General features: G+C 44.2%; 1 protein-coding gene across 2 annotated transcripts in view; it reads right to left on the bottom strand.

Annotated features, from left to right (window-relative positions):
• The window catches only part of SMIM14 (small integral membrane protein 14), a 402,244-nt gene that overhangs the window by 71,086 nt on the left and 303,917 nt on the right, over positions 1-27,241 (bottom strand). For both annotated transcript variants that reach the window (XM_085642242.1, XM_085642243.1), the window contains one exon: positions 14,277-14,425. In XM_085642242.1, coding sequence (XP_085498368.1) covers positions 14,277-14,425 — 149 coding nt within the window. The remainder of the gene's footprint in view (positions 1-14,276; positions 14,426-27,241) is intronic.

Below are 27,241 nucleotides of genomic sequence, written 5' to 3'. Positions count from 1 at the left end.
TATATATATATATATATATATATATATATATATATTATATATATATATCTCATCTGTGAGCAAGGTCACCCGCCCAAAACGCGTCAGATTTAGATTTTGCAGCTCGAAGAATAAAATATTCGTGCCGAAGAATTTGGGACTCGTGTTGTCTTTGGTTCGCCGAGAGAAAGTGCAACTCACTTTTCTTTGATATATATATTCACTGAAAAACCCATAAGTTTCAGGGACATTATAGTTTTTTGGACATTTCACTTGTACAAAACCAGAGAAATTCAGCTGTTATAGTTAGTTCAGCTATAACTCGCGCCCCCGCAATGCACTGCTGATGACGTCACAAATTACATCATTCATGACATGGTCAGTGACATCACTGATGGCATCACTGATGACATCTCAAATGACAGCACTGATGACATCATCCAGTGACTGTGTGCTTCTGTGAAGTTTAAATATGTTTTATATATATATATATATATATATATATATGCCAAGGTGTATTGAAGAATGAGTGGGTGTATAAGTGTCTGAATGGATGAATTAGTAGGTGCGTGACTGACTGTATAAGTGAGTGATTAAATGTGTCTTACTGAATGCATGCGTTAGTGACTGATACAGACAGTCACACAGTTTAGTTTGTCAGTTGGCGTGTGAGCGGTTGCATGGGTTGGTGAGTAGCTAAATGAGTGTCTATATGGGTTATTGATTGGTTGTCCGAGTATCTGTATGGGTGTCTGAGTGTCTGTGTCGGGTGTCTGTCTTTGAGCATAGATGTGTGAGTGGGTGATTCACTGGGTGTAAAAGAGTACATCTTTGAAGGGCTGTATGGGTGGGTGAGTGTATGTATGGGTGTGTTGGTGAGTGTTTAGATGTCTCAGTGGTACATGTGTGAGTAACTATATATGTGAAAGGCAGTGTATGTGAGTGTTGGATTATATAAATGACTATGTGAGAGTGAGTGATTGTGAGAGTGGGTGTATGGATGAGTGTGTGCTTGTATTAGTTATTGTACAAGAGTGTAAGTATATGTTAGTATATGTTTGAATAAGCGAGGTGGTGTGTGTATAACTGTATAGGTGAGTAAATGGGAGTGTGATTGATTCTTTGCATGACTGACTAGGTGTGTGAGTAACTCTATGGATGAGTGGTGGTATGCAAGTGTCTGTATAGGTATGTGAGTGAATATTAGGGGTGGGCGGAATTTGCGAAAGCGACTTTCGCAAATTATCGCGAAAATGTTTAAAATCTCCGCAAACACACGGAAATATCGCGAAGATGCAGAAGTTTTTTCCCCGCCCGTTCGCGGTATTTTCTGCGTGTTCGCGGCTCGCCAACTTACCCATGCGGTTGCTTGCGGGCACGGCCATCTTATTTTCACTCTTCTCGCGGTGCATGATCGCGAGAAGAAAGACATGATCGCGCGACGCATGACGTTACTGCGGGCGCGAACTGTCGCGAGACAGCGCAAATGGCTACCAACAATCCAACATCTTGTGGAGAAAGCGACCGGATCGGGAAAACTTGTCGGCGAACGCGGGGATTCAGGTAAGGCGATCGCGCGCGCGCGCATGTATTATTTTACAGCGCGAGCAAGAACCAAATTATCACTAAACTGCGGAATGCGGAAATTTTGACATTTTCGCGCTCTCCGCGGAACACAAAAATGTCAAATTATCGCAATTTCCGCGAGCGGAACGGAAATTTAGCCCAGGCCTAGTGAATATGATAGTGTCGTATTGATGGGTGATTGCATGTATGAGTGACTTTATGGGTGATGTGTGTGTAGACCTAGGAATCAGTGAGTGGGTATGTAGTAACTGGTATTGGTGTGTGTATGGTTTCGAAAATGGTAGTCTGTATTTTAGAGTGGGTGTATCAAAGGTTATAATAGGGTATGAGGAGGGGCATCAGATTATCACATGGATGATGTCATCAGTGATGTTACTGACCATGTCATGAATGATGTAATATGTGACTTCATCAGCAGTGCATTGCGGGGGCACGAGTTATAGTTGGCTGAACTAACTAAAACGGACGAATCTCTCTGGTTTTGTAGGAGTGAAATGTCCAACTAACTCTAACATCCCTGAAACCTGTGGTTTTGTTCAGTGAATTTCAAAGGTTTTTTAAATGCTAATTTCTAACTATAATATCCCTGAAACCTGTGGTTTTTTCAGTGAATTTCAAATGTTTTTTAAAAGATAATTTCTAACTATGCCTAAAGAGGTAGGGCAAGTGCAGAAAGAGGAAGAAAGGCGTAGATCGAAGCAAGACATGTGCACAAAGAACCAACAGACGAACAGAAAGAGGCCTTGTGCCAAAGTCATCCTGTGCCCCCAACTTTTTGCTGATGGTACTGGTGGTAACTGACTCTGACTAACCAGGCCTAGAGCCAGTGCTATGCTTAAAGACACTTAGAATACAGTGAAAACACCTACATCCACTAGGGAACACTATGCGCTGGGGTACCCCTGTGATTGGCATGACCTCCTCTGTAAGGCCCTAGTACATAATAGAGCACGGAGATTAAAACTACCTCTAAGTCAGAGGTGCAGAAAGATGCTTCTTTAAGTAGTAGTCACATTTGCAGAGTGGTGGAGAAAGGGTGCCGAGCCTCCGACCAGCGCTCAGGAATTCCGCTGCATGGGACTTACAGGAGGTACCAAGAGGGCTTCTTGGCCCCCAAAGTCCCTCAGGATTAAATTGGACTTCATCCCCCATCCCGTAGCCTGCCGGGAGGTGCGTTTGCAGAGTGGCGGAGAAAGGGGGGCATGTCCTCCTTAGATGTCTTAGCAATCCTACTGTGTGGGACTTACTACAGGTAAGAAGAGGGGTAGTAGGCCCGCAACGACAAACTTGGGGGCCAACTACCCCTCCTATTACCTCCAGTAAGTCCCACACAGCAAGGATTGCTAAGTTCTCATAACAGTCCAAGCCCCCTTTTGCCCACCACACAGCAAATGCGCTACCTGGCGCACTCTTGGATGGGGATTGAAGTCCCTTCGCTGCTGGGGGTCCTTTAGGTTCCAACTAGCCTACCTCTTACCTCCAGTAAGCCCCACACAGTGGGATTGCTGAGAGGTGGACAAGCCATGCCCTCTTTCTCCACCACTCTGCAAACGCACCCCCTGGCGCGTTCTAAGTTGGGGGATTAAGTCCCCTTGAATACTGAGGGTCCCTGGGGGCCAACTAGCCCACCATGTACCTCTAGTAAGTGACACACAGCTGGATTTCAGAGAGGTGGTCCGAGGCCATCCTCCTTTTTACACCACTTTACAAACGCGCCTCTAGGCGCACTGCTAGTGGGGCGATGAGGTGCTCTTGTGTCCTGATGTCCCCCCTTTTTCCTCGGCCCCCGCTTGAGGAATCACCCTGAAACTTTCAAGACAGGAGCTGACCGGAGCGCCCCATTAATTTTTGGAAATTTCAAGAAGATTTGTCACCCGGCGCCAAAGATATCGGCGAAAGAAAAAACGCTTTTTGAATAGAAACGAGGTCCTAACTATAACAACCCAGTAGGTAATATATATATATATATATATATATATATATATATATATATATATATATATATATATATATATTCACTGAAAAAACCATATAGTTAGCGGAAATTTTACTGATAAAAAACCATTGAAATTCCCCCGTTATAGTTAGTGCAGGCAACTATAACTCACGCGACCGCAATCCTCTGCTGATGCTAATACTGTATTTAGACACTTATTTGCCCATGTCTTCTTCCATACATTTTTAGCTATACATATATTACAAATATTTTTTTTTCATAAAGACACATATGTCATCAGCAGAAGATTGCGGTCGCGTGAGTTATAGTTGCCTGCACTAACTATAACGGGGGAATTTCATTGGTTTTTTATCAGTAAAATTTCCGCTAACTATAACATGTGTGAAACCTATGGTTTTTTCAGTGAATTTGCAAGGTTTTTTAAATGCTAATTCCTAACTATAACGTGTGTGAAACCTACTTTACGCAGTGCCCACGTTACGCACCGTGCGCACATGGAGGACATATTATGCGCTTCCTTGTGATAGGTAATCTGTTAAATTTAATTTGTAAGTGATGACAATAATATGCCATGCACAGAGAGTGTTTTTTTTTTTTTATTAAAATTTTTAGCGTAAGCGCACCGTACGCGTACGGTAAGCGTAATCGGCGAAATTTTCAAAAAATAAAAATTTACCGTTTTTGGCCTTGGGGGATCTTTGAGGACTCAACTAACATGGCTATGTGCATGGGCGCTGTCTAAACAGCCCCTTTATATGTTTTTTGCCTTTGTTTACAGCCCCCCCCTCAGAGTGCGAGAGAGAAAATGGCGGCCGCCGCTTCCTGGTTTCGACAGATTCGAATGTTTACTTAGATGTAACAGCCAATCAGAATCGCGCTCGCGCACGCCACCGTACGCGTACGGTAAGCTTACGGTAAGCGTACCGTAAGCTGGCTCAGATATATATATTGATTTAAAGGCTATTTTCTCAGAATCTACTGAACAGATTTACACCAAACCTACAAAAGGCACTTCCTTGACCTGAGGACTACCTCTCTGCCAAATTTCTAGTAATTCTGTTCAGCCGTTCGGGCTGTAGCCCTGTCTAAAGGTCCTATGGAAAAATGCATGGGAAAAACGCGTTTTGGGACCCCCCTTTTATCTCAGCCCCCGCTTGACGAATCCCCCCGAGACTTTCAGGGTAGGAGCGGAGCGTAGCGCCCCACCTATTTTGAGAAATTCGCGAGGATTCGTCGACCGGCGCCAAAGTTATTCAAAATAGAATGTTGCGGATTTCCTATGGAAACAGGGTCCTAACTATAACTACCTACTGGCGACCGCCAGTAGGTAATATATATATATATATATAATCTACTGGCGGTCGCCAGTAGATAGTTATAGTTAGGACCGTGTTTCCATAGGAAATCTGAAAATTCTATTTTGAATAACTTTGGCGCCGGTTGACGAATCCTCGCAAAATTTTCAAAACTAATGGGGCGCTCCGCTCAGCTCCTACCCTGAAAGTCTCGGGGTGATTCGTCAAGCGGGGGCCGAGAAAAAAGGGGGGTCCCAAAACGCGCTTTCCCCATGCATTTTCCCATAGGACCTTTAGTCGAAGGTACAGCCCGAACGGATGAACAGAATTACTTGAAATTTGGCAGCGGGGTAGTCCTCAGGTCAGGCATGTGCCTTTTGCATGTATGGAGACAATCTGTTCAGTATTTCCTGAGAAAATTGCAGTTAAAGCACATAAATATCTATAGCCGCGCACGGTGCGCGCACCCTAACGAGCGCGAGCGTAATTCTGAATGGTGGTTACATGTCAGTCAACGTTCGAATCGGTCGAAATCAGGAAGTGTCGGCCACCATTTTGTTTGTATTGGGTGCGAGAGTGAAAAATAGAGGTGGCGAACGTGAAAAGGAGGCAGGGTAGAGAGTTCCTGACCCCCTAGCCTTTGTCAGGGGGTCCCTACAGGACCCCGAAGGGTGAAAAAACATTTTATTTTTTTTAACAAAAAATCGCGGGGTGCGCGCACGGTGAAGTTTTTTTTTTTAAAACCCATAACTTAGCATTTAAAAAAAACGTACAAATTCACTTAAAAAATCATAGGTTTCACACATGTTATAGTTAGGTGGACATTTCACTCGTAAAAAACCAATGAAATCCCCCCGTTACAGTTAGTTCAGATAACTATAACTCGCGCGACCGCCACTCTATCACAAGGATGATGTCGACATCGACTAGTGTGACAGAGAAAGACTAAGCATTTTTGCCTCAGTTTTATGCTGAAACATTGCTTTTAAAATCATTGTTCTTTTAGTTCGTTTTCTTTGTGTGATGCTTTTATGCTGTGCAAATTAACCAAAGAGCTCTATTGAATGTGGGAATTGGGGGGAACTGGCAAATAGGAGAACATTGTGTCTTTATTTCCCTACAACTATTATAAAAAGAATAAATCGGCGCTTACCTGGGTCAGTCTTTTTGCCTCAGTGCCTCATTTGCGGGGGGTAACTTTCTACCGCCGATCGGCAGATGATAGACCGCCATTATTGCGGTTAGCAGTGCAGCCTTCCGGGGGTATAAAGGGCAGAGCGGAAGCGGCCGCGCAGCGGTAACATCGACTAGTGTGACAGAGAAAGACTAAGCATTTTTGCCTCCGTTTTATGCTGAAACATTGCTTTTAAAATCATTGTTCTTATAGTTTGTTTTCTTTGTGTGATGCTTTTATGCTGGGCAAATTAACCGAAGAGCTCTATTGAATGTGGGAATTGGGGGGAACTGGCAAATAGGAGAACATTGTGTCTGTATTTCCCTACAACTTATTATAAAAAGAATAAATCGGCGCTTACTTGGGTCAGTCTTTCTGCCTCAGTGCCTCATTTGCGGGGGGTAACTTTCTACCGCCGATCGGCAAATGATAGACCGCCATTATTGCGGTTAGCGGTGCAGCCTTCCGGGGGTATAAAGGGCAGAGCGGAAACGGCCGCGCAGCGGGCGCGCCGCTGGCGCGCCAAAGGCAAGCTCGTCTGCGCTCGTCCGCGGCACGTACGCTGCCGGCTGCTGGTTGCATTGACATGACGTCTGCTCAGGTATGTTCTGCCCGGAGGATAGTGTATCCTCGAGAAAATCTGTTAAGCCTGGGTCAGAAGGTCCCCAAATGGTTGGGGGAGAAATCGGCAAACTACACAGTTGTGACTATGCAGGAGAGTAATCTATCGTGCTATAGTCGTCCTCCTGCCGTTGTTTCCCCATATGTGGGTACGCCAAAGAAGGGTCAGCTAGATCAGCGGGTGGAACCCGCTGTGGGGGAGGAGGAAGAGAAGAAGCCGGGGGGAAATCATTCGCCATTCAAGGCCTTTATCTAAACGTACGCTCATTACCAAAACATGCCACGGAAATTTGGGACCTGTTAGACCGCGTTAAGCCGGATTTATGTTTATTCACAGAAACTTGGCTCAACGATGAAAATATTTCCTCTTTAAAAACGGCCTTCCCAGGTGAATACTCGGTCATACGCTTGGATAGAGTTGGAAAGAGGGGTGGAGGTCTGGCTATTGCAACTCGCTGTTCGTATCATATAACAATTCTGGATAGGGTATCCTCCCCTTCTCTTGAGCTACTGATCTTTCGAATGCAACAAGCTCACACTATTGAGCTGACAGGAGCTTTAGTATATCATCCTCCGAATAGTGAAAATAGGAGCTTTTGCACTGATCTTTCTGAAAGATTGGCCCCCTTTATACTAGGGTCAACTAGATTTTTACTGGTGGGGGACTTTAATTATCATTTGGAAGTCCTCTCAAATAGGGACTCAGTAAGTCTGCTCGCAAGTATGGAATCTTTAGAGCTTATCTCTAGAGTGACCGTCCCCACCCACCGTGCTGGCCATACTTTGGATACTATTTTCTCCAATATGCTGGACCTAAAAGTAGAGATCCCGATGGATGTGGATTGGACAGATCACTTCGTACTTTGCTTCTCTTGGAATGCATTGGAGCGTCCTAAACAACTTAAGCATCGTATGGAACCCCGTAGAGCATGGAAAAGAGTGACAGCCGCCTCTTTCAGCCATAACTACTCTCCTCCATCTTCTGGGGAGACTGATTGCGATGTCGCTTTAGAGAGAGTCGAGGCCGCCATTATGGAGGCCCTTGATGTGATTGCACCACTGAAATTGATGCAAATCGCGCCTAGAATAGCCCCGGCGCTATGGTACACTGAAGCCTTAAAAAAGGAAAAAACCAGCATCAGATCTTTAGAAAGAAGATGGAGAAAATCGAAAGCAGCTGCCGATAGAGATAGTTATCGTGCAGCTCACAGACTTTACCTAAACAATTGTAACAGAGCTAGGAGAGCTCATTTAGGTACGCGGATCTTGGAGGCTAAGGACTCCTCACAGGAGCTTTTCAAGATTTTGAGAGAATTTACTTGTCCTCGGAATAATGAGGTGCTCCTTCCAGTTACACAGGATTTCTGTAACGCATTAGCGACACATTTTATTGACAAGATTGCCATGATTTATCGTACTTTTGAGGGGAACAATAACTTAAATAATAGACAGGTCCTTAGACCAGTATTATGTTCATCTGGTCTGGAGGCTTTTCCTATTATCACAGTTGCCCAGGTCGAGGCTCTGTTGGCAAAAATCAACTCACGTTCCCCTTTGGATCCCCTACCTCCTAGGATTATGAAGGAGTTGTCCCCTATCCTTGCAGAATCTTTGGCTGCTATCTGTAATATGTCATTAGTGTCAGCCACCTTCCCGAAAAAATGGAAGGTATCTCGTGTTAAGCCACTACTTAAGAAAGCATCAGCAGACCCTACTGAAGTTCTCAACTATAGACCTATCTCTCTTCTTCCTTGTTGGTCTAAAGTTATGGAATCTATCATAAATGGTCATCTGTCCAACTACTTAGAAGAGAATAAGCTCTTGGATCCTACTCAGTCAGGTTTCCGTACATCTCATAGCACTGAAGCTGCGCTGCTTGAAGTCACGGATTCCATCAGGCTGTTACTCGATGAGGCTTCTCCGGTCATGCTGGTGCTATTAGACCTATCGGCAGCTTTCAACACCATCTCCCACTCTATACTGTTAAGTAGATTGCGGGAGGTGGGTGTTGGCGGCCTAGCTCTTAGGTGGTTTCAGAGCTACTTATCTGATAGATCTCAATCTATCCAACTGGGACCTTGCGTGTCCTCTTCAGTGCGGGTCGATAAGGGGGTCCCACAGGGCTCTATTTTGAGCCCTACACTATTCAATTTATATGTGGCCTCCCTACCGTCAGTCATTAGAAACTGTGGCTTTGATGCCATTTCCTATGCTGATGACACGCAATTGATCATAAACCTTGAAAAGGATCCTGCAGCTACGAAAGTTAAGTTCGCAGCTTGTATGATTGACATCGCCGACTGGATGAGGAGTCATTTTTTACAACTGAACTCCTCCAAGACCGAGATTCAACTGCTCGGCAAAGCTGCGGACCTCTGGACCCCTGACTGGTGGCCTCCTGAACTAGGTCCAGCCCCTATCCCTAGAAGTTGTGCGAGGAACTTGGGGATCTTTTTAGATAACCAGCTCTCAATGGAGACTCAAGTTAAAACTCTGGCTTCCTCGTGTTTTGGTACCATGCGGATGTTAAGGAAGATTTTCCCTTGGATTCCGCTGAGTGCTAGAAAAACTCTTATCCAGGCCCTGTTAACGAGTCGCCTGGATTATGGAAACTCCCTTCTGGTCGGAATCAGGGAAGACCTCTTTTCTCGACTGCAGGTGGTGCAAAATACGGCTGCTCGCCTTGCTCTTGATAAGCCTGCGCGAACTCCTTCTCTGCCACTTTTGCGCCAATTACATTGGCTGCCAGTAAGAAAAAGGGCCATGTTTAAAATGATGTGCTTGGTTTTCAGATCCGTACACGGACTTGGACCGGTCTATCTTATGGACAAACTTAAATGGTATCAGCCCATAAGACAGCTCAGATCCAGCAATCGAAAAACCTTGTGCGAACATAAAATTAGGAAAGCAAGGTTAGGAGGTCGTGCTTTTTCCTACTTAGCCCCCAAGTTATGGAATAGCCTCCCTGAATCTATTCGCCACTGCCCAAATCTGTCACGATTTTAAAAGATGCTTAAAACATGGCTTTTCTAACCGTTCTTTTCCTTCTCTCTGATCGTTGATCTTTTTTGCCAGTGCCGAGAGATCCCGTTGGGGATGATTCGTGCGTGATATAAGTGATCTAATAATAATAATAATAATCAGTGATGTCATGAGTGATGCCACTGACCATGTCATGAGTGATGTAATATGCGACGTCATGAGCGATGGATTGCGGGCGCACGAGTTATAGTTATCTGAACTAACTATAACGGGGGAATTTCATTGGTTTTTTACGAGTGAGATGTCCACCTAACTATAACAAGTGTGAAACCTATGGTTTTTTAAGTGAATTTGCAAGGTTTTTTAAATGCTAATTCCTAACTATAACGTGTGTGAAACCTATGGTTTTTTAAGTGAATATATATATATATATATATATATATATATATATATATACTCTCCCAGGTGCTCTGGTATGCCCACCACCTCCAGAACAGAGGGCGCGTCGACAAACGGACCGCCAAAGCTCGGTCCGAAAATATTGCAAAGGGTTCCTTTGGAAAAAAAGGAAGGTCGACGCCTTGTCTGTTGCGCAAAATAAATTTAATGACAGCACAGCCGTTAGACGCGTTTCGCCTGTGAAACAGGCTTGTTCACTAACATATATATATATATATTTTTTTTTTTAAAGAGTGTGTGGATTCTTCAATCCCTTTACTGATGTTGACTGCGTGGTAAGTTACATGTCCAGCCTTTACTAGTTGCACAGAAACCATGCTTGTACTTTATCAGAGTAACCAATTTATTTGTGCTTGTTGTAGCTCTAATAAGCCTTCTATGTACGAGTAATAAGACTTCTATGTATGAGTTTTTCAGCACATAATTCCTTATGATAAGCCAGGTAAAAAATATGCATTTCATGGTGTTTTGCACACATTGTGTTTGTACCTAACCACAGTAATTAATTTAATTTTTAGTTACTTCTCTGGTCCTGGTAATAAAAGATCTCTTTGGGGCAAAGGTAAGCTATTCCTAGAGTGCTTGATCATACAATTATATTCAACAGTATAGGAATTAACCTCTTTTTGTCCCATTATTCAGAGTATATCGAACTTGTTTTGTGCCATGATGACGACACCGTATTCAAGTATTTAGAGTTGAAACGTCAACGATGTGTAGGTTTTGACTGAACTTGATACCTTCTGTATGGTGAATATTATGAATAATAACTTGCCCTGAATAACACTTCATGAACCAGATGGAACCTAGAGTTTGAAAATTGATGTAGTTATGTATTCTATTTACTTACATCTCCTATGCGCTGTGCAGGGTTCCTCACTTGGAGCACTTAATACATATGAACGGTCTAATGCACAAATAATGCCTAAGTTCAACGATTGTTCATTTACAATGACTGAGTTTTTGTTTTGTTCATGCGTTTATATTAATGTGATTTTGTGAATACCTTTAAGAATACCTTAAGAGTTGTGAAATTAACGTATGAATGACTCCAAAAGGTACTACTGTTGTTGTTACTATATCTCCCCAAAACAGCAGGATGAAGATTCACCAAACCAAAAAACGCACCAACTAACGTAATGACCCCTAACTCATTAAAACATGGGGTACTTTTTGCAGGAGGCTTGCTCCGTGTATACTATACCAAAGTAAGATATAGTGTGCACAGAGTCCAGTGGATCCCCAGAGGTATAGCAGAGGCTACAGTAGATAATACCTTACTCTCTTTTGTGGTAGAGTGGTTAAACAGTCAGGCTTATCAGGAGGGTGGTGTTAAGCATTTGTTGTACACACTTAGGCAAGAAATGAATTCACACACTCAAAAGACTGAATCCAGACCAACTGTTTGTATAAAATGTTATTATTTTGTTATATTATTTCTAGAATCAAGATAGACTCAGTAGCAGGTAAGATAACTTCATACAATTTTACTGTGAAAAAGTACAGCAAACACTGGATTTGTAAGAACATTCAGATTACTTTTTCAATGTAGGAAACGATTTGTAAACTGTTCAAAACTTTTTGATAACTTTTAGATTAATGTTCTAGTTTGTTATGAAACACACTCCTAACACAGTTTACACAACAAAGGACATTTGATAGCAGGTTAACTCTTGAGCAAGCAATATGTTACGTTTTGTGCAGTACAAGACAGTTCAACACTTAGATGAATTTTCAGAGAAAATCCACCATCAGTCCGATTGGAAAAACAAAGTGTTAGGTTTGCAGGTAAGTAAACCATTTCTGAGTTGGAATTTTGGAGGGTAGAACCCAAGGTTCAGGTTGGCACTCAATGCCCACCACCAGTGGCCCTAGGGCAACCGGGTGCAGAGTGCAGGGTGACAATGTTAGCCAATGGGGCTACACCTTGGTTGGGGACTGCTCACACGCAGGCCGCTCAGACTCCAGAGCCAAGCTCCAAGGGTTAAGGTCAGGGCAAAGGGGGTCCCAGCTTGGCACCAAGTCCACACCACCAGTGATGCAGGGGAAGCCAGGTGCAGGGTGCTCAGGATGTATTGGGAGCCCCATGCTTTCCAATAGAGGACGTGGGTCACGGAAAAGGACTGAAGGCTGGAGCCAGAAGACTGGATGAAGGGAATCAACGACTGGAGGGTGAAAATGAAAAAATGCTGTACACCAGGACACCATTGGTCGGGCACCTCAGGACTCAGGAGTTGCGGGTGCAGGGGTGTCCTTCCGTGTCAGATTCTTCTCACCATTTCGGTCGTGGTTGGGGGGGGACTCTTCAGGATGAGGCTGCTGGGGTCGATGAGAAGGTCGATGGAGGTCGTCCAACGCTGGCACTCAGGTCAGGATCACCGGGGGACCTAACTGGAGTGTTGGACCACTCGGGCTATGTGCGATGGTTGCAGAGTGGTGAGGACTCGCGGATCCGGCTGGATCTGGAATCTTGGCTCGGGTTGGTGTTGGACAAATCCGGTGTCCACAGAAGATAGGATTTCTTTTAGAAAGCAGGGCAGGTCCCCGGGGATCTTGGAGGCTGTTGGCTGCAGGACATGCCGGGTTCAGCTCACAGGGGTTCAGAGCAGGCGACAAGTCGGTATGGCTGGGGCCAAAGCAGTTGTTGTCGTCCTCCTTTTCTGCAGCATGACTCTTTGGTCCTTCTTGTCATGTCGAATCTGAAAAGGCAAGGTTCAGGGGTGCCCCATAACACTAGATTTAGGGGTGTTACAGGGGTGTGCAGGTTGTAACCAATGGGTCCCATCCCTGGTGTGGAGGGGGCATAAGCCTCTTTCTGATTGGAGGGGTCCCCCCATCTACAAGATAGCGGGGACTGAGATATGTGTGTCACCTTCCTTCCCCACCTGAGGGGTGGGGTTGGCAAAGGTGGGCACACCTACCTTCCTGGTTAGGTTTTCCTGCTGATTCTCGTGCCCAAAATGGGGGTAAGAACCGGAGGGAGCCAGCAATTGCTCATTACAGCAAAATGCTGGGGGTAGCTAACAAAGGCGGCTGGCCTTTGAAGCTCCCTCTTCGAGGACCCTGCCCATCCTGGGGGAGAGGCACTAAACCTCTGCCCAGATGTGCTTTGATCCCAGACCCCAAGAGCGGAGGGCTCTCTACCCAGGGGTTTAAAATCCTGTCTAGTGGTGGAAGTTGACTGGGAGCCAGTCAGAAACCACACCAGAGTTGGTCACTTTTCAGGGGGCATCTCTAAGATGCACTCTGTGTACTTTTTTCATTAAATCCAACACTAGCATCAGTGTGGGTTTAATGTGCTGGGAAGTTTGATATCAACCTTCCAAGAGTTCAGTAAAGCTATCATGGACCTGTGGAGTTTGTGTTGACAAACGCCCAGCCCATGTGCTCAAAATGGCTTCACTGCACTTAGAGTAACTGTGAATTGCAGAGACACTGGAGGGGCATATTGCTCTTGCAGCTATGCCCTCACCTGGATAGGGTGTACACTGCCTTTAAGGCTGTAAGGCCTTCTAGAGAGGTGGTTTACCCATGCTAACCGCAGTGCTGGTGGGCATGGCACACAGAGTGCCATGTCGACTCTTTAGTTTGGTCTGCACCAAAACACCCAGTCTGCATTGGCACGGTGGGGGTGTTTTGGTGAGGGGCATAATACATGCTGCAGCCCCCAGAGGCCCTCTCTGGTCACAAGGGACTTACATGTGGCCCAATTGTGAGTACAAAGGTACAGTTTTAGGAAAGAACAAAGGTGCTGGGGCCTGGTTAGCACTCAGTAAAGTTGGCATCAAGTATCTTGCAAAACATTAGGGGGGTACCCAGGCAAAAAGGGGCCCTATCCTTCACTTTTGTTTAGCACTTCAGGAGTTACACACAGATATAAACATTTCTGTGGCAAATATCATGTATTTGCCAATCTAAAACCTTTGGACCAACCCACATAAAGCTTTACTTGTTTGAGCAATCTGCTTACAGAAAGGGTACAAAAATAGCCTTTCCTTTGAAGTGAGGAGACAACCTGAACTATGGAGGAGTGACTACATCTCTGTCATATATGTCTGTTTATGTAATATACAGACACTAAATGCATGAATCCAAAATACTGCATGCTATCAATCTCAAATTACTCATTCTATATATTTATTTTCTCTGTTTCACATTCCTCCTATGCATACAGTTAATGGTATCTGCGTTCCTTAATCATGCTACAGGCACTGTGACTCACATTATGTGGGCTGGAAGGCTTCCCAGAGCCACGGGATCTTCTTAGACTTCCAGGTCTCAACAAGAACAAGGCAAGTGCAATAACCAGCCAGGCCATCATGATCATGGTCACAGTTACTTCACCATCCCCACCAGCAGTTGGTCCCGGAACTAAAGATTGCCAAAATGAAAACAAAACATTAGTAAGTGGATTCCTTCAGAACTCAAGTTAGCACGTCTGTACGAAAGATTTATTTGAATAAATACATCTTGATGCACTGTTGTTGCAAAAAGATGTCTATATACTAAGAAATAATATGGTGAATCGAAAATGGGATTTCTAACACAAAGCACCATACCTTAAAAATAGAGGAAACGGCATTCACCAGCTATTAAAATCACGAGGGTGCAATTAAATACTTCAAGTGTTATAGAAAGTGCCTAACCTGGATTAAATTCATCGGTCAGAACCCTGTTCTGAGGGCAACAGAGCAAACAGGAGCTCCTCATGTCCTGATTGGGTGGGAGAGGTAGATACAGGGGGGTGAGCACAGGCTGACAAATCAAAATACAACAGCAGCAGCAATAAATAACTGTCCAGTCAAATACTTGATTTTAAGAAAATAGGAGTATTTATATACAAACAAAGTAAAATACTACGATATGAGGTAAAGCCCCAAGTTTTATAGACAAGTTGCTGAGTCCCCCTCCCTTTCTCTCACTAGTGGTAGTGGTTATTCCCGGTTCACTATAGGGGATATTCAGGCTAAGACCCACTAATAGTCAGAGTCTCAGGAGTCCCAGTCTGACTCTTTATTAAAGTCAAAAGTGTTCCAGTTCTAAAGTGCTATTTGGCAAGCAAGTACCCTCAGGGCTGTCTAGCCCGTAAATCCGTCTTACCAGCAAAATCTGAGCGACTATAGTCTCCGAGTATGCCCCCTTCATGGGTGCTGAAGCTGCAGCGGTTGTCTCTAGTAAGTTCCACACAAGCAGCCCGGAAGGGACTGCAGTTGTGAGTCTTCTAATTTATCACATGTGGCCCTGCGACACCCCTCTGATTCTGGTAAGATCCTCCCCACAGGTAGGGGTGGGGGTTGAAATGCTCCTGGTCTTCAGTATCTGCTATGGTCCGCTAGGGTAACCATAGCAGCCTCAGACGATGGTCTTGATAAGACCATGTTCTTTCCATGTCCCAGTGGCCTCTCTGGCATACAGAGTCACTGCCCTGACTCTGTACATGGGCTACGACTCAATCGGCACGCCAGCACTCTTCATGGCAAGCCTACCTGCATACTTGGTAGCCGACTTGGCTACGCACACTGACTATGGACTGATGAGCACAGCATCGCTGTGTCCTCTCACGAGACTAGCGAAGCTCCAATTCTGCTCTCCGATTGTAGACAGTTTTTTAAACTTGCCAATTCTATCTCAAGTTTGCCACTTGATCCTTTACCTCCTAAGATCTGTCTTTGTACCTGATCTGTTATGTTCCATCTGTTACCACTCACTGTTCTCCGGTATTGTTCCTTTAGAGTCGAAAAATGCAATAGTAGTTACTCTGCTAAAAATACCTACTGGTGACCGTTCTAATTTGAGCAATTTCCTTTCAATATCACTTTTACCTTTCCCAGTAAAAACCCTAGAAAAACATGTTAATAGGATTTTATTTTATTACTTGGATCATACTTATTTGCTACACTCAGCTTATTGAGGCTTTCGTCCCTCACATGACACCAAATCGCTGTTATTTCCATTCTGGATGACCTTCACACGGAGGTGCACAAGGGCAATTTTGTGGCCCCAGAATTATTTCATCTTTTGGCTGCCTTCGATAGGTCACTAACAAAATTTTGATCTAATGGTTGGCAGAAACTGCCATAAACGGTAATGCATTGAGCTAGTGCAGTTCATATCTTGAAAACGGGTGTCAATCTGTGCATCTCACCCTATTTCAATCAGACTTTAGGACCATCAGTCAAGGGGTCCGCAGGGCTCCTCTCTGAGCCTCATCTTATTTAATAGCCATCTTAGCCCCCTCGCTCAGCTGATCTACAATCACAGAGTTATCTTTATGAACTATATAAACTACACCCATTAATCATCTCCACAGTTCAAGCTTCTCCAGCGCTTTCTGAGACCTTCCACACTTGCATATGTAATATCACTTCTTGGCTCACTCTGAACACTCTCAAATTTAGTGAAGATAAAACAGAGGTTCTCAGCTGCTCTACAGGTGAGATCATAAGGCCACTTCTTTCTGTTAATTAGCCTTGGCCAAGTGACACTTCTCCCACATCCTAGTTGGCTATGAGAAACATCGGGTTTCACTTGGAGGAGGATCTTTCTCTGTCTAGTTAGGTCAACAATCTGGATTCTACTCGTCCACTGGTGGTCCACTAAAGTATACAAAAAAGTATACAACTGAAGAGCCACAATAAAGGTGAAACCGATATTGGATTGCTTGTGTTCTGTTTCAGTGAGGAACTGGCTGGACTGTTCCTTTTGGAGCAGGGTCAAGACTGATTTGCGTATGGCTGGATCCAAACTGAGGTGGCATGGTGGGTGAAAAAAGATGGCCTGAAGTGTGGTCCAAAGCGATTGTCAGTGGCTGAGACTAATTCAAGTAGTCCATCCATCACCTTGCCGTTGTTGGACTAGTGGTCCAGGTGGCAATTTTGAGGTGCAATTTTGAGCCGGCTGGATCATGGGAACTCTTTATTCCTCTGCTCCACTGACTACCTGCTCAAACGCCTCTATAGGATCCAGACTGCCATAGCAAGATTCGCTTTGGCTTTTCCCTTCATTCTTCTGGTTCTGAAGCCTTGGACAAAGAACACTGGCTTCCCATGTCCAAAAAGGATCCTCTTCAAATCCCTTTGAATAGTGCAAAAAGCAATTATCAGGCTGGGCCTCTCTATCGCCAACATAAATTCCATCTGCCTCACCCTAAACAACTGCTGAGTTCTTCTGATGCCAACGTGCTAATCTTTCTTAAGTTAAATCTTACTTGCTCTGGAGGAAGATCCTTTTCCGTTTAAGCATACCATCTCTAGAACAATCTTCCTCTGTATCTCGATCTATCAAGGAACTTCTGTCATTTACAAATTCATGAAGAGTTGGATTTATAGTCTCTAACTCCTTGCTGGGTTGGCTCAGTACAAAATCAGCTGTTACTAGCAGCAGGCACCATACTAGATATCAGTTGTACTAAATATATATCTATAAATAAAATATGTAGCTATGAGTCTTCAATATTCTACTGCAAGTAGAAAAATTACATTGAATACATGATCAGTGTCAATCCGTTCTATGTAGATGCCTTAACAATCTCAAGCAGATGTGATCAAGAAATGGAACTGAGTTAAGTTAAACAGTGCCTTCAAGTCAATAAAGGCAATGAATAAACAATACTTGTCTGTCCCAGATTATTTCTTAGCCAATCATTCAATTGTTAAACAATGGTCCATGGTAGATATTGCAGAATGAAATGGCATCTCATTTGGGGCCAGCAGATGAATGGAATCTGCCCATTCTTCAATTTGGCCGACATCAGTCTTCTCCAATGTCCAATAAAAGAAACTAATGTCAAATAAGCTAAATTAGCAGTAACAAGGGCGTGTCCTACCCAATATGCATCATGAAGACAGAGTGCTATCTGCCTTAAAAAGGGCACTTAGTAGTCTATCCAAAATAGCTCCCTCATTTTCGACAGATAGGTGGAAGACCACACATGGAAGTCAATTATAACCACACTCTTTAGAATTTAAGAACTCTAATATGAGGATTAATATCTACCAAAGACAATGGCATGGATTGTACTTGGATTATCTTCTTATTTCTAGTTGATAAAGATGTGAAAGGACTTCTACAATCCTGGGCTTTCATTTTTCACCTATAAACACATTTCTCTTGATACTAAAAGCCAACATTGTTTTGTATTTATTAGGGAGGTCACTTTGCCACTTCTACCCCCATTTCCTTTGACATTGCTTTTCTTTATCAAAGATATATTTCGTATATGAGAGTTTGTTTGTTTTTAGCCTTAATTCTGAGAGCTAACTACGTATACCTCATGTACAGTTCAAGTAATTTCTTTAGAATTTAACATTTTAGCCAGAAGTTATGGAAAAAACAAAAGGTTGGTTATAGTTGGTTTGCTACAGCATGTGAGCTTCAGCAAAAATAATGTTCATTAAAAAAATGACGTTTATTTGATAGTTCTGGCTTTCCAAGATTTATATCTAAATTCTTTGATATTCTGTTCTACTATCACTCAAATATTGTTTTAAAACCCTGGACTTGCTAACTAGTTGGAAAGCGGACGCAGAAAATTAAGTTGTTTAGAGTGTACTCCTAGATACAGCAATAAACCAGAAGTTCTTTTACAAAAGTGCATCTCACAAGTGAGACAACAGTGCAGTATTGTATAAACTGTCTATCTAATACCAACAAATGGAACTGCCACCACTGTGTGACCGATTGATAACTGCGTCCTCAAGCTGTGAAACTGAATATTGTGGCTAATCATTGTTGCATGTTAAGTCTGTGCCTATCTTGGAGACTCAACTTACCAATTTAGTATTGACAATGGATAGTACCAAAGACTAAAGTTGTGTTGGGAATGGAAAATGGCTGCTGGCAATATGGGTCAGTAGGCTTTAAAAATAGTTTGCCCTGATAAAATCAAACTCACAATAGCGAGTGGGCGAGAAGATTTCTCAAGGACTGTGATGGTCTACAGACCCCTGCAGCCAACCATCCCGGTGATTTTACCCAACTGAAGTGATTTACAATTAGCAATCAACATAATTAATGTTAACTAGGTATGTTGGACTGAGACCCACTCAGATTTCTTATTTAACAAAACAGACCTATTTTTTACATAGGTCAGTTTGCAAAATAATATTTTGGTAGCAAAAAAATGGTAGCAAATTGCATGGCTTTTTGCGATCAGTAAAATAGTACACCTGGCTCACGGTTTAACAGAGGAAACTATAAGTAAGCCGATGAAGTGTAATCTTTATAAAAGAAAATATTTTCTCCTTATTATTCTCTAATTCCCAACAGGATGTTGGCAACCTTTATAAGCTTCAAGCCTGTTCCTACAAAATAACATTAAAAAAAGAACATCGCCAATTGAGAGAGTAAAATAATGTATATGCTTAATCTTTTCTAACAAGCAATAACAGAACTGAAATCAAATACATGTTTTCGGAGCTCTGCTGCTCAGATTAGCACACAACTTCCAAATTAAATGCAAGGTGCTTGGACTAAGTTAAATAATGCTAATTATTTCAGAAACCCAGGGTTTACGTTCAGCACAAAGGAGGACTAGCAGATAATAAATTATCTTCTCTAAAATACGTCCTAAGCCCTCCCAAAACAAAATCTACTGCATTAATTATAGTTTCCAATGTAAAACCAATTCCAATTGTATTGATCAAATAGTAGTGTGTAGTAGCCTGTTTCTATGGTATTTGTTAAGAAGGTCACAATGTAAATATAAAGCATTAATCAGAGTTCTAAATGTAAAACCCCTTACTATTGCACTTCTGAGCGAGTTCACAATGTAAAGCCAAACGATATGTTTTTGACAAGCAGTTCAATGTAAAGCCCCTTGCGATATTTATCGGAGTTTAAAATTTGAAACCCCCTCCTACTGTATTAGTCTCGTGGTTATAACATGCAAAGCCCCTGCCTACTTCATTTGACCTAGGGTCATTGTTAATAAGGTCTCGTCAGTTATAAGCAATGAAACTTCCTCTTAAGGATACCAACCCAACTTTTCTTTTCAATCAGATACTTGTAGAGAAGATAAACATGAGGGCAGAGTCACTGTGCCTCTCTTAGTACTATCTCTTAAACCTTTCCTTCTGGAGATAACAAAAGCATTCGCAGACAGCTGTGAAGTCAAGCCAGGCCTAAAATACAACAACCTTCCAAATAAACATGGTTTTCGGACCAGTCGACCACAGCACTTTGCTACTAAAATAATCGGTGGAAACTGATGTTAGAACATACTTATATAAGGCTTTAACACAGTGTAATAACAATCCACACATAAAGGCATATTGGCTTTAACATATGTTGTTCACAATAAATAATTCGGAGTTACTGCCTTTAAAACAACTTTTCAAAATGGACAAATGAGATATAAGGCATCTGACATAACTTTTCCCAATGAACCAACTAGGTCTAGAGCCCTGAACACATAATCGTCATCATATTCGACTCAGGCCTACTGTATTGCGCATAATCTGTGCAATACAAGCACTGTTTTTCAGCGGAAGCACACAACTTCTTCCAAATCCAATCCAGTGAGGAGGAAGACCAAAATGAGGGCGGAGCTAAAGCCTCTCTCTCTATTCTGCTTCTTAAAGCTTTTTTTCTGTTATCACGTAAGTTCAAGGAGAGAGCTTCACTAACAAACCACACCTAAAAAGCACTGCTTGGTAAATGGTAAAACAAGACATATATGAGTCTAATACAGGGGTGAGTTTTAGCGCTGTTTAGCCTATAAATGGGTCACTTGCATGCATGACTTCAGAAGACAAGCATATTTCCCAGAGCCCACCCCCACAAGCTTGAATTATAGCATAATATTGTGTTGTAATATGACACTGTCATCTTAGCAAAGATCGCGGTGGGAATGCAAATGTGTTGATCGAAACTGGTATAAACGAATTGACTATCAATGCTTCCAAATCTAATACTGTAGTCTGTGGGAGAATGTGGTGTCTGGTGTCCTATTGTTAGCTAGCTCCATTTACGCCGTTAGACTGGGTGTGGACAGCCTGTCCACATAAACAATGTGCATTAATTATTTTACTTGATAGCATTACGGATGTAATTCTAGTAAATCTTCACAATTAATTTCTGCTTTTTACAAGACCTATTTCTGAGACTGCTTGTTAAAGTACTTTGTCTGCAATGGTGCTGGGGAGATACATAACTAAAGTCATCTTTAGGAAGTGGTTTCTGATTTGGAATACAGATATAGGCCCTCTACACACCATACAGGGGTACACACCCCAAACAACATTGCGTTAAAAAATGTCCGTATTTACAAAAAGGCAATTATTTGATCAAGAGAATCTACTAGAAGCGCGCTTGATTTGTGAACCTTTTTACTAACTTTTGCAGAGGCGTATTCTCCAAAATGGCTTCTAAAAAACTCTATGCCTCTTATTTATTTTCCTTGTGATGAGTCAGAATACATACATACGTTAGGTCTCGCCCAATGATTCACACGGCCCGCTAAGGTATTTCTCTGAAAGGCCACGGCCTCATTTTTAGCAAGAAAAAATTGTATCGGGGAGAAGGATCGGTCCTTTGCACATGGATGAATCAAGACTGCGTCATCACAACTTTCAACAATGAGAAAAGAAGACTGGATTTAATATCAAGTTATTCCTGTTGCCATACCCCTGTGTCATTGCGAAGTCCTGAGTCATTACATCATTTCCAGTTTAGCCTCGGGGATTTTGGCGACTCCCAATCAGAATTTTTGATGCTGACAAACAACAAAGTTTTAATTCTATTTAAAAACGTAGAATCTTTAAACTCAATATGTTGACAAATTATTTCTGAGTGGAAAAAAAAACTTTCACGCTGAAAAGAAAATTAAAAGGAACCTGTATTTAAGAAGTAAATATATTTCTCCCCATGAAATGTACATTCAAATCGCATAAAACCATACTTGTAGATAACAATGCCTTCTCCACAATTATTACCAGTGTAACACTAAACGTTACGGCTATCTTGGAGTTTTATGCTTTTTTGGCCAGAAGGTGAGAGCCAAACGAGTCAAGAAACGTAGGAGTATGGTGGTGTTGAACTGTGTGTATGCATCAACTGTGGATAGCCTCAAACTAGTAACATGATGAATCATTGAAAGCAACATGCACTTTCGAGACATTACAACATTTTCCATCCATGCATGGTGGTCCTGGGCAGGAAAAAACAGTGGCGGTCTGACGACCATTGTGATGGCAAGGGAGTGTGCACCTTGCCTCGAATTTCCCATAGTAAGCTGTAGTATGTTTGACCCCTAACGCAGCAAACAAGATGATCACGCATGTGTGATTAGGCATTTCCGTGATAGACTGAAACCTACAGCAGCGCTCTCAGGTCGGAGTAACACACCAAGTGCACCCTCCTTTTTAGGAGGGAGACTACTCTCACCTAGGCTTTAAGGTACAGACGGAGGTGGCAGTTAAATGAATACGGCAGGAGGGCAGACCTTTATACCTGTTGCCTCCTAGGGAGTGCCGCTTACCACCATCTCCAAATATTTGTAGTTGTTCTACCAGTCCTCTGCAGCTGGATAACTTCACCCATCCAACTGGGACATGGATGCTCTGTGGAAGTTACTTGAATGAGAAGAGGATGAGTGTACAAAAAAATATGGCACATATGGCTGTGGCCCCATTGGGTTCCATTTTGTATCAGACATATAGTGGGAACTAATTTGGAAGATTGGCAGAAGAGGAATATTGCTGGGCTTTCCCTCAGAACATTCCAGGGATCCTTGGTAATGGGTCAGACTGAGGAAGTAGATAGAGGGGTGCTTTTAAGTTAGATAATTTACCCTTGTTAATTGCCAGCCGATTGTTTTCTGGAACAGGATACACCCCCCTCACACCCACACAACCCCCCGAGGGTAACTGGTACTTAAGTGGGGGAGTCTCCCTTGCCTTTCTGCTATTGTTTTGGGTTTCCCCGAAGAGAAGACACCCAGCTTCCCTTGCCTTTACACCTTCATTTGTAATAAAGACCATGGCTGGACCAGTCTTTGTACACATAGCAAAGTGCAGAACTGCCCAGAACCGGTTACAAAACCAAAAATTCTGGAAGTACTGTTAGCAATCTGCGAATACTGATGGTAAAGCAACTTCCAGTCACTTTGCCAAGATTTCTTGACCAGAAGCTGTGGATGCCACAGCAGTGGTGACTGGGAGATTCCTTTGAGCCTCAGGATTGGGGTATTGGCCATTAATTCCCCTTGCCAGGTCTGAGAACAACTCGACTAGGCTGCCTGCACACTACTTCTAGGGAGAAAGCGGACTGCTCTGCACAGGAGGGGCATTGGAGGTACCCCTGCAAGATTAAAATGCTGCTCTGAAGGAGTTGTGAAGGAGCCCAGGCGTCACAAGCAGACACTGCTACCAAGACACAGACCTAGATATGCACTGTTGAACTAAAGTTAGGAGCGCTGGCCGCAGGAGTCCCACAAGCACAGGTGACCAAACTGACACTTGAGGTTCAGAGTGTCTTGGAGCTGAAAGGAGGAGTTCTGCTAGTGCCAAAAAGTGTCTGAAGCATTGGTGGACTATTGACCGCCATCTACTGTCAAAATGCGAAGAAAGATTTAAAAGAGACTGCACTTGCTCAGCATGTTCAACCCAGGGTGACTACCTAGCTTATTTGGGTGGGGAGTGTTGTGACTGGGCCAGAGGAAGTCCCAAGTGGCAAGATCTGCAGGAACGTGAACCTGGCGCTAACTCCTTTTGACTGGTGCTTTCGCTGTGACAGTTTACCTGAAATTATTGGTACCAAGTCTCTCAGTGTGAAGTGCAACCCCATCAGCTGGGTAGAAAAGTTGACAGCAACGCTGCCTCACAGTGGCCAGTGAGAAACTTACACCACAAGGAGTTGGTAGCTGCAAACAGCCTGCTCATAAAAACTTCACAAAATCAACACCAAGGATAGCGGTACGAAGGCCTTGTACTCAAATCAGATGAGGAAAAATGCAACACTGCAAGAACTAAAAAAAAGTGAGTACTCTGGAGATCCACACACAGGGCCATGGGCCAGTGCACATTACCACAAGAGACTATAAACAGATTCCCATGGGTATTATTCCCATTAGTGCCCTTAATGAAAACCCTCTTGTGAAGGGTGGTATGGAGGGGGTTGGAAGGAAACACCGTAACTCTTCAAATGGGCTGAATAATCGGTTTTATTGACTTTAAACGCCGCTCTCTCCAACTGTCACGGATGTTGTAGGGTCGTCTGGCTTGTGGAAGTCCTGGTCAAGGGTTCCTCCTCAGGGGCCGTCTCCTCGTCAGTTGCCAAGGAAAGAAACACACAGGGATACAAAGGTAAGTAGGCTTGAAGGGGGCGTAGGAGAATTGAGGGGGGAAAAGGTTGTGAGGGGTCACCGGGGCTACCACCGTCTGCCGTGTCTCACTTAATCAAATAAAAAACGAGAGGTTCCTAGGTACAGAGGTGTGGCTGTGGGGTGAAGACTGCTAACAAAAGAACACCCAACACTCAGGCTCCCCGCGTCTCCGTGACCTCCCTCACACCAATCACCCCGTCCCTCCCCGTGATTGTGAAAGGCTCAGGATACGATCACGTACCTTTCCCAGCCACGCTGCTCCAGGAACGTGGTGGGGCGAGTGGCGTATCTGTTGGCCTCCTGGCTCCGTCGACGGCGCACCTCGGCTTCCGCTGTATCCTTCGGTCGTGTTCTCTCGATCCCCGCTGCTCTCTCGCTCCTCTAGTGTCTCCTTCTCTCCGCTCTCGCTGCTTCCTCCGGCTTTCGCGTTCTCCTCCTCTTCCGGGTTCCCCTTACGAGGGAGCAGGGCTCTTGATTGGGCGGCGGCCTCTGACGTGATTCCTGCAGGCTCCTCCCACAGGGATTCCCCGTTTGCGTTAAAGGGACCGTACGAGTCCTGTGGCCGGGGCGGAAAGGAACAGTCTAGCATCTCTCCAGCTCGTTCGTCCATAGCAGTGACCCAGTGACAATTCCCTCCCCCAGGTGTACCCCGATCGGGGGAACAAGGGAATCGGGAAAGGAAATCGGCATTACCCTGGTTCACCCCTTTCCGATGTCGGATGTCTATTTGATAAGGCTGTAGGGCAAGGAACCATCGGAGGATTCTGTCATTATGGCCATGATTCCTTTGTAGCCAGGTAAGGGGAGCATGATCCGTATAAAGGATAAAGGGTCTGCCTTCCAAATAATATCGGAGTTTTTCAACCCCCCATTTGACCGCGAGGCACTCTTTTTCTATGGTTGAGTAGGCTTGCTCCCTAGGAAACAGTTTTCTGCTGAGGAAAAGAAGGGGGCGTTCGTGACCGTCGGGGTCTTGTTGAGAGAGAACCGCCCATATCCCAATACCTGAGGCATCTGTCTGTAGGATAAAGGTTTTGCTGAAGTCACTAGTACAGGGGAGGTTGTTAGGGCATCCTTCAAGGCTTGAAACGCAAGGGCTTCTTGGTCGGAAGGGGCTTGTAACCTGGGCGAGGTGTGTGTTTTGCGTAGCAGGTCAGTGAGAGGGCCCGCTATGGTAGCGAACTGGGCTATGAATCTTCGATAATACCCCACCAACCCTAAAAATGCCCTCAAGTCCCTTTTAGTCTTTGGATAGGGAACGGACTGTATGGCGGCCACTTTCTCGGTTTGGGGTGCTATATGTCCCTCCCCCAGGAGATACCCTAAATAGCGGACCTTCTGAAAGGCTACCCTGGTTTTCTTCGCATTGACGTGCAACCCTGACCGTCTAAGGCTGTCCAGGATGTTCCCTAAGTGTCTTATGTGTTCCTCCCAGGTCTTGCTGTAGACCACAATGTCATCGAGATAAGCCCCTGAATATTTTAGGTGAGGGGCCAGGAGCGTATCCATGGCTCGTTGAAAGGTGGCGGGAGCCCCATGCAACCCAAAGGGAAGGACTGTGAAGTGGTAGTGGCCGGAAGGGGTGGAGAACGCTGTCTTTTCCTGGTCTGCGGGGGCCAAAGGGATCTGCCAGTAACCCTTGGTGAGGTCGATAGTGGTTATGTACCGGGCCTCATCAAGGCGTTCTATGAGTTCATCCACCCTGGGAAGAGGATAGGCGTCTTGTTTGGATACCCTGTTCACGGCCCGAAAGTCAATACAAAACCGGATGCTGCCATCCGGTTTGGGTACAAGCACAACGGGGGAACACCAATTGCTATGTGAGGGAACGATAACCCCTGATACCAACATCCTGGAGACCTCCTCCTGAAAGGCGGCTCGTCGGGCCTCAGGAATTCGGTAAGGTTTTTGTTTAACCACAAACCTTGGGGGTGTGGAGATGGAATGCTCGGCTAGGAGGGTCCTACCGGGTTGATCAGAAAATATGTCTGTGAAGCTCATAAGCAGAGACTGTATCTCTCTGGTTTGGGTAGCGGTGAGATCAGGATTGATAGGAGTCTCTAGGGTAGTATGAGAGGGAGAGGAGACCATAGACACCGTATGAGCCCCTGAAGGAGGGGGTCCCAACCACTTCTTCAGCAAGTTAATATGGAACATTTGGGTCCTCTTTCCTCTCATCTGTAGGATATACGTAGTTTTCCCTATCTTTCTTATAATCTTGAAAGGTCCTTGCCACTCTTTTTTTAACTTGTGGGTGGAGGTGGGTAAGAGTACCAGTGCCCAGTCACCTAAATCCAACTCCCTCCACTTCGTGCCTCGGTCATAAAATGTTATCTGTTTGTCCTGTGCTACCGACAACTGTGTATGGGCCAAGGTTCGCAGTTTATGTAGCCGGCTCTGTAACTGTCGAGTGTAATCCAGTAGGGTTTCGGCCTCTTGCAGCCCCTCCCGTTCCCAACTGTCTTTAGTGATCTCAAGTAATGTTCGAGGTTTACGCCCAAACAATAATTCAAAGGAAGAGGTCCCTAAACTGGATTGTTTTTGGCTACGGAGTACAAAGAGGGCCAAGGGGAGCAGTTGGTCCCAGTGCCGTCCATCCCCAGACAGAAGCTTCTTTAAGGTAAGTTTAAGACTACCATTGTATCGTTCGACTAGCCCATCTGTCTGGGGGTGATACACAGAGGTGGTGATATGTTTAATGCGTAACTGGTCACAGACTTGTTTCATTAAACGGGACACGAATGGGGTGCCTTGATCAGTGATGATCTCTCGAGGAAACCCCATGCGAGAGAACACTTCTACGAGTCGTTGGGCGATGGCACTGGAGGTTGCGGCACGAAGTGGGAAGGCCTCCGGGTACCTGG

Source organism: Triturus cristatus, chromosome 2_2 (genome assembly GCF_964204655.1).
Source record: "Triturus cristatus chromosome 2_2, aTriCri1.1, whole genome shotgun sequence".
In the NCBI taxonomy this organism is placed as follows: Eukaryota; Metazoa; Chordata; class Amphibia; order Caudata; family Salamandridae; genus Triturus; species Triturus cristatus.
The sequence above is the reverse complement of the archived record's forward strand: the minus strand, read 5'-3'. Positions and strand labels throughout refer to the sequence as shown.